This window comes from Macadamia integrifolia, chromosome 5 (genome assembly GCF_013358625.1).
Source record: "Macadamia integrifolia cultivar HAES 741 chromosome 5, SCU_Mint_v3, whole genome shotgun sequence".
Lineage (NCBI taxonomy): Eukaryota > Viridiplantae > Streptophyta > Magnoliopsida > Proteales > Proteaceae > Macadamia > Macadamia integrifolia.
This window is the reverse complement of record NC_056561.1, coordinates 8291664-8299939: the sequence shown is the minus strand read 5'-3', so window position 1 is coordinate 8299939 and position 8276 is coordinate 8291664. Positions and strand designations below refer to the sequence as shown.

The following is an 8276-nucleotide window of genomic DNA, read 5'->3' as shown; positions in this document are numbered from 1 at the left end:
AAGTTTTGTCTCCTGGGATCGAAGCAATTGGGTTGTTAGGGGTGGTGGAAGTAATAAAGAATGCAGGTGATTTGCATTGCTTTAACATCACTTTAAAATTGGGGTCTTTGAATGTGATGAATGATGATGCTTGTCCTGGTTATGGATGGGCAGTGGCTGAGCCCAACCATAATAGTATTAACTATCAAAGGTGGGAAGAAGTTGGGCAGTGGCTGAACCCAATCATCTGTAATGTCTGTGAATTATGAACTCCTTACTCCTCTTTTCCTATTTTTATTAGGGGATGTTGGGGGTTCATAAGATGAGAGAAATGTGTTTCAGTTGGATAATGTAAAGATTAGATTTCCATATTTTCTATTCATTAAGATCTGAGGGAATTAAATCTAAGACCATGGTCAAACCTGATTCTATTCTTACAGAAGTGATGGTCGGCATAATTAAATACTAACAGGAAATGTGGAGTTCTTGGCAACTTCCTTCATGGAAACTCTTTTAAACATTGTTGTATCCCATTAAAACCTCTGATGACCTATAAAGCATAAATTTTTTTTTGATGGTCGTTTTTACTACCTTCTTAATTATACCACTACTAAAGAAAGTAGAATGGAACTGATGGGGATATACTCGATGGAAAATATTTTTCAACACTGCATAGGCAATTCTGGTTTCAAAATATTTTTCCAATATTACCTGTGAGATTTCATTGGTCTCTGTTTTTGAAGTTTACCTGTGGAATGGTTTGTTTTTCTTCTTCTTCTTCTTTTATTTTTTTTATTTTTTTTATTTTTTATGCTTCTTTGCTTGGTAAGGACGATGACATAGTTTGTGTTTCTTTCTTTTTTTATATTTTTTTTTATTTTATCCTTCTCAATCAAACCCTAAAACAAAAGTCTGTCAATTAAACAAATATTTCAGAATCCATTTCTACTTTGGTAAATAGAAACTTCTTAAAATTTTTATTTTGTAAGTGGCTGGGAAGGGGGGTGGTTATTTCACCATGAGTTGGTTAATTCCATAGACAAGCTTGAGGTCTGCAATAGATGGTAGTTTAAGTATTGTTTCAGTTTAGTCATTCTTAGATGTTCTCGAAACTTATTAAATTGTAACTTGTTTCAACTTTCTGAAGAATCAACAAATTGCTTCATTTATCGGAATATGGATGACGTTGAGTTAGGTGAGAATGTTGACAGTAGTCCTCGGGTAGGCATGATATTTAATTCAGAGCAAGATGCTTATGACTTCTATAACAGTTATGGAGGAAGATTGGGTTTTAGTATTAGAAGAGATTTTGCACATAAGAGAAAGAAAGACATGACAGTTATAACTTCACGGAGATTAGTATGTAATAAAGCTGGTTTTCGGAGAATAGATAAGCGAGACATCCATACAAAAAAACCACGAGCTGAGACAAGAACAGAGTGTCCAGCACGGATGGGGATATACCTGATGGAAAATGGAAAATGGAAAATATGAGTGTCGTGATTTTGTGGAAGAACATAATCACCACCTTCATATTCCTGGTACTAGGCATTTTATGCGTTCCCAGAGGAAGATTTCAAAGACACATTCATATGAAATCGATTTAGCAGATGATTCAGGGATCAACCCTAAGGCTGCATTTGAGTTAATGAGTAGGCAAGCTGGCGGGACAGAGAGTCTTGGCTACATAATGCAAGATCAGAAGAACTATCTACGGACTAAAAGACAATATTCCTTATCATATGGTGAAGCAGGGAGTTTGTTGAAATATTTTGAAAATCAGAGTATGAACAATCCTTCATTTACATACTCATTATAGTTGGATAGTGATGAACAAATCACTAATATTTTTTGGGCTGATCCTAAAATGAGAATTGACTATACACAGTTTGGTGATGTTGTTAGTTTCGATACCACATTTCGTACTAACAAAGAGTATAGGCCATTTGGGATATTTGCCGGTTTTAATCATCATAGAGGGGTTATTATATTTGGGGTTGCACTTTTGTATGATGAAACAGCTGAATCTTTTAATTGGTTATTTGAGGCATTCGCAGAAGCAAATGGGAATAAAAAACCTATAACCATCTTCACAGATCAAGATACTGCTATGGAAAAAGCATTGTATGAAGTGTGGCCTGGGACATGGCATGGGTTGTGTACTTGGCACATAATGCAAAATGGCATTGAACATCTAGGTCATATAATGAAAGATGGCTCTTGTTTTCTCAAATATTTGAAAAAGTGTATATTTGAGTATGAGGAAGAATTACAGTTCGAGAATTCTTGGAAAAAATTACTTTGTGACTACAACTTGGAACAAAATTCATGGTTGCTTCGTATTTATGGAATTAAATGTAAATGGGCAAAGTGTTATATGAAAAACACATTCACAATAGGCATGCGGAGTACACAAATTAGTGAGAGTTTTAATAGTGACTTGAAAGAATATCTAAAATCTACTTTGGATGTTGTTCAATTTTTTAAGCACTTCGAAAGGGTTGTGAATACTAAACGAGCTAATGAATTAAAGGCTGAATTTGATTCAAGAAACAAACTTCCAAGGAACATGTTCGGGATGTCACTTGTTATCAAACAAGCTGGGGATGTCTATACTCCATACATTTTTGAGAAATTTCAGGAGTAGTATAACTGGATTAGTTTTTGCAAAATAAATTTTCGGAATGAAGATACTCCCTTTCATGTATATATGGTTGGCATTGTTGGTTCTGAATGTGAGTACAAAGTATGTTGTAACCCAGTTGATATGACTTTTCAATACAGCTGCAAGAAATATGAGACATTTGGCATTCTTTGTTGCCATTGCTTGAAAGTTTTGGATGTCCTAGATATCAAGTGTATCCCTGATTCTTATATTTTGCGGAGATGGACACGGGCAGCAAGAAGTATGGTAGTGGAAGACCATAAGGGGAAACAAGTTGTTGAAGATGTGAATTTAGACTGTACACAACGATACAGATATCTTTCTCCTCAACTTGTGAAGATAGCATTACAAGCTTCAAATTCAGTTGAAGGATTCGCATTGGTTAAGAATGGGATTAAAGAATTATGTCAACAACTTGAAAGTATCAATGTGTCTGATGTTCCAAAGAATCTTGTCCCTAATGAGGTCTCTAATATAAACAATGGACTAGTATTAAAGCAAAAAAATCCTCTCGCTCAAAAAGGTAGTAGAAGGAAGAAGCCTTGGGTAGAAAAATAGGGGAAAAAAAGGAAAAGTGGAAGACCAAGTACTGAGTCAGCTGCGGAATTAACAATAAACAATGTACCAGTGAGTTTCACAGAAGTTCTACAAGTAGTTATTTACAATTGTGGTCCAGTAGCTTCACAAGTTTTATCCTTCATGATTTTTGGTATTCCACCATATTGTTGTCATTGCGCAGGGAACATTTGATCAAGCTCTTTCTCAATTTTCTTCCCAAACATCGGCATCATCTATTCTGCACCAATACCAGGAATGGGTTTAAGGACATTATTTGTCATCTTTGATTGTTGATTTTGGTTGTTTATTTTTGGATATTGATTAAGGACATCTATTTTGCATAGAACCAGTTTAGTTTATTTATTTATTTATTTATTTTACATACCTTTATTTTGCTTTAGATTTTGTCTTTTGAAATCTAACATTTTTAGATTGTAGGTGAATCTTTAGCTCAAAAATGGTAGAGCACTTGGGATTTTTCTCAGGGTATGATGGTTCAAATCCATCAAGATTCTTGGAATTCTAAAGCTTGGTTTTGTGGTGTGGTTTCAATGGTGTTAAATTTGGGTTGTGGTCTTTGAACATGCCTTACTTTTCCTTTTGAAGAAGAATATTCTAAGTGGTTTTCTGTTAATGGCTGAAATGTAATTGCTTTTGTGCTTAGAATGTCTTTGCAGTTTGAGAATGTCTTTTTGAGTTTCTCTCTTTCAGCTACTTTTGTTTCTGTTTCACAGAGTTCTACAGGTTAATTGCTTCTCTATTGTCAAGTATTTGACTGAAATTGTCTTTTTAGTTTCTCCCTTTCCTTCTTTGGTGTAGCTACATTTACTGCTGAAATTCTCTGGTGATTGGTGATGACTCTCTCTGTTTGTGATTGAAATTATTTTATTTCCAAGTTTAGTATTGTGTAACTTTTGAGGAAGAATCTTCTAAGTGGTGATGACTCTCTCTGTTTGTGACTTAATGGCAGAACAAGTATCAGTTTGCAATGGAAAACAAAAGAGAGCCCCCAAAGGCTCCAACCAAGCTATGAATGAAAAAATGCATCAGGAGATCAGTCGACACCTTCCTCAATAACTATCACTACTTCACCTCGACAGCAGTAGTTATTGTATTTCCTGCCTCTGTTTCAATAGTCATCTCCAGTAGGTAGAGCTGAGGATTGTCTATTGTTCCCAGACAAATTGAACCTTTTGATCATGAATAAAATAATATCAAGCTGCCCTTGATATCAACTTGAATTAAAAAAAAAAAAAAAAAGAAATAATGCTGGTGAATTGGGTTATAATGATCTTGCATAAACCAGACGTAGCAGAGGAACGACCAGAATCGTAGCAGGGAGGAGGAGGAGGAGAAGAAGAAGAAGAAGAAGTAGAAAAAAGTAAGAAAGGACGTAGCAGAGGAACGACAAGAATCGTAGGCAGCCTCCGAGCAAAAGAGAGGACGTAGCAGAGGGAGAGGGCGCTTTCATTCGTGCGACCAGAAGAGGGAAAGAGGGAGAAGAAGAAGAAGAGTAGATTTAGGTTTTTTTACTATTTTGGTCGATTTGGCCCGGTCGATTTTTCAAGCCAAAAATTAGACCGTTTTCTTCGGTCTTGTATTATCTACCATACACGTGGCAAACACCACGTGTCAAAATCTTAACCAGCCTCCGCCAGTAAATGATGTAGCAGAGGAGCTCGATCCTTCTGAGGGACTTCACATGTTTGGATAAATGCATACTCTGTCTTATGTCTTATGTATGACATAAGACAGAGTAGTGGCAGATATTCAATGAACCTTCCTCAGTGCTTCCTAGGAAAATATTTGATCTGAGTTGATACAAATATATAACATGTATAAATTTTTGGGCCCATGTAACTTGATCACAATGGAGCAACATCATCACTCCACCAAGGTCCACCCTCCCTACCATTTGCCATATGTGGTAGTCATTGCTTATGATCAACAGCCATTATGTGTTTAAACAGAGTAGAATAGAAAAACAGAGTAAGCAAGAATTGTGCATATCGACACTGTTGGTGTGAGTGATAAGCACAGGTCTCGAGTCTAAAGGTCATTTTATTCCTAGTAAGTGGAAGAGCTTATCGATTAAGCAGAACAGTCTAGAGATACAAACATTTCGAGCCAGATCTGGGCATGGACCAGATCTTCATGTGAAGACTCAGGTCCAAGAGCTTTGGCTTGATCGTCCAGCCAAAATTGAAGGGCATCCAGAGAGTGATCTTTCAGAATTAAGAGGATATTTCAGAAATTACTCTGCAACTCCTTTGGGTTTGTTTAGTAATGTTTTCCTGATAGGCTAAGTGGGTCAAGCACCATAGATGACCACTGGAGAGTGGAGAAGCCAACTACACATTCTTGATGTAATGGAGCCAAAATCAAAGCTATTCTTCTATGCCCTTAATTCCAGATATTATCAGTTTTCACAGTAAACCATCTAACACCATTTAAGTTGAAGAGAATGTGAATCTGTGATCGTTTCTTTCAACAACTTTAGCTAACATGGTATCACAGGAATCAGTGACCTTTTCCTAGTTACCAAACGACAACATCAGTGGAAAAGGACTACTGCACGAACTATTAGGAACAAAATATCATAATTAAAGGACAATGACCATGATGGGGACCAGAACCTGTTTGGTACTAATGTCATAATTATAAAATCTTACAGCAACCCGTGATCTTTTCTTCCTTGTGGTGACAAATGAGCCCAATGATCGTCAGCTACAGTGTACAAGCTAAGGTCAATCTGGAAGATAGCTATTGCAAGCTACACAGAAAGTCACAGAAGTCGACTCAAAATGGGAACATATTTGTGTTGAGTGTCATCTTCTTGTTCTGTGGGTCTGCAGACTCTGCACCATTATCAAATGTGAACCTCTTCATCTTCCCCAAGGAAATGCTGGGTTTATGGGTGAAAGAAAAGATCACATTTTCAATATTAACCAGAAACACTGTTCACTGCTTTTCCAATAATAAAGGCCTGGGAACTTGAAGGTTCAGAGTTAGACTATTAACCTCTCTCTCTCTCTAATCCAAACCAACGTTCATGGCGGTCCACTATGTTCAGGTAACCCTTTCTAAAGGGCTCCACTCTATTCTAGGAGGGGCTCCACTCTATTATAGAGTATCTGCTTGGCAGTTGGGATGGAGGATTAATTGAACTCAAGCTTATAAATTGACTTATAAGAGAACCCCCATATCAACCCACCTCAAATCCGTTTCATAACTGAAGTGGGATCAGCCTGGCCCCCATATGAGATTTGGGATTGTAATAATAGATCTCCAAGAATGCTCTTAAGGCTTAGTGGCTTAGTAAACCATCTCTCTCTCTCTCTCTCTCTCTCTCACACACACACACACAAAGGGAATCTGAAACAATACAGGGCTTAACCAACACCTGGAATTAAGAAAAAGTTAGAATTGCTTGATCAAAGTTCAATTTAGCCATATCTGCATAAAGTAAGAACTACATACCCTGAGTGGCTAGTAGCAGAAGTACGAAAGGCAATTCAAGCTAGTAACAAGACAAGAGACATTTAAAGAGGTTAGCTAATAACTCGTTTTGTGGGAGAAGAACTACTAAGAGGGAGATTGTTAAGTGTGAAAAGAATTAGACGAAGAAGTAGAAGAAGAGGAAGACAAGATCTTCTTGAGGAGTTGGACAACTGAGCGAGCGATGCGAATGGCAGGATCAGCATGGGCCGTCTCTAAGAACATTGAATGGACCCTGAGCGCAACCTCAACGCCCACACCAAGCCTTGCTTGCTCGTCCTTGATGGCTACCTCGCAAAGCCCGCACACCCATATGCCTCCAAACCTCTCCTTCACCCAACCGATGTAGCCCACCGTGCATTCCTCCCACATCCCACAGCATCCACACTCTACCCGTTTCACCACTTCTCCACTCGACATCTCTCGTTGTTGTTGTTGTTGTTGTTCTTCTTCTCCACCTCCTTTGTCTTTGGACTCCAGAATCCAGACTTGAGAGCTTCAGAGTGGACTAGACTAGACTTTGCCTTTAATAAGGGAGCTGATTTTACGAACGGGCATGGCTCATGTCCTTTTCTCACCTTTCTAACAAACTTGTTTGTTATATACAGGGAATAAGGTCTACTGCAGTAACTGCACTAGTAGTGGCTTTTAGAGGGAGATAGTAAATCTGTAAATGGTTTCAGATCCATCTTTCGATCAGCCATATAGGTTAATTCGAATTGGGCTTGGCCTTCATCCATTCCATTACCTGACCGACATTGTCACGTTGGTATCAAAATAAGGGATAAGGGGAGGATAAACTAGGGATCCGGCTCCTCTTCATAGAGTCTAGACCCGAGAGTGATATCATGGCTGGTAGGACTCAGGCACACACATCCCAAGGTCACCACAGCCATGGGATCATTCTCTGGTCCTTGGGCTCTATGGAGAAGAATCCTATCTTATAACTAGGGCTGCTGCAGGTTCGGGTCCTGAGTCTCCTTAACTAGGTACAATCCTAACCCAGCTTTAACTTAGGCTTGAAAAATTCAGCCTTCACCCACCCTTAGGGTGAGTCGGCGGGCTGGCCTTGATTGGTCCTGACTCCTAACCATGGGGATAGTGAAGGGCTTGGCTCAATCTGAAGCCTCAAACCTGGCTCCGATTCAAAGTCAGAATTTTTCAACCCTGAACTGCCATCAAGGCCAAGGTATTTCTACAATCCATATCAATGTCCATATTGGCCAATAAGGATACTAACTCCGAAACATCAGACCATATGTGTGTGTGAGAGAGAGAGAGAGAAGTAAATATCTATCCCTCTCCGTTCACAGTTTTACACAGTAGTTTTATCCTTTTTGTTGTTTTGTTCGTAGAAAGAATAAAGAAGGCTCCCAAAAAGTAGAGGCAACATCGACAGAAGGTACCTATTGTTGGAAAGCTTTGATCTCCTAAATCAACTGACCAAATTGACAATTGCTTCTGTCAACATCGGTTGCAATCCAGCTAGCTAATCTCAGTTAAATAAATAAATGGGTCCTAAACAAATGAGTTAAGGTCCATCCTTCCCAATTTATTAGTTTACTATATTTGATTA

At 38.3% G+C, this 8276-nt stretch overlaps 1 protein-coding gene across 1 annotated transcript; it reads left to right on the top strand.

Moving 5' to 3' along the window:
* Positions 1-1155: 1155 nt before the first annotated feature.
* On the top strand, positions 1156-6200 carry LOC122077845 (protein FAR1-RELATED SEQUENCE 5-like). The gene is made up of 6 exons (XM_042643749.1): positions 1156-1338; positions 1868-2625; positions 2764-3109; positions 3880-3946; positions 5243-5476; positions 6058-6200. Exons 1-6 carry the CDS (start codon positions 1156-1158, stop codon positions 6198-6200), a joined length of 1731 nt encoding a protein of 576 aa, XP_042499683.1.
* The last annotated feature ends 2076 nt before the right edge of the window (positions 6201-8276 follow it).

What these genes read in the sequence shown, in the direction of transcription:
- LOC122077845 (XM_042643749.1), top strand. Translation starts at nt 1,156, where the DNA reads ATGGATGACGTTGAGTTAGGTGAGAATGTTGACAGTAGTCCTCGGGTA. An exon ending in TTATAACTTCACGGAGATTA is followed by an intron (nt 1,339 to 1,867) that starts GTATGTAATAAA and finishes GACTATACACAG; the next exon opens with TTTGGTGATGTTGTTAGTTT. An exon ending in TTTGAGAAATTTCAGGAGTA is followed by an intron (nt 2,626 to 2,763) that starts GTATAACTGGAT and finishes TTTTCAATACAG; the next exon opens with CTGCAAGAAATATGAGACAT.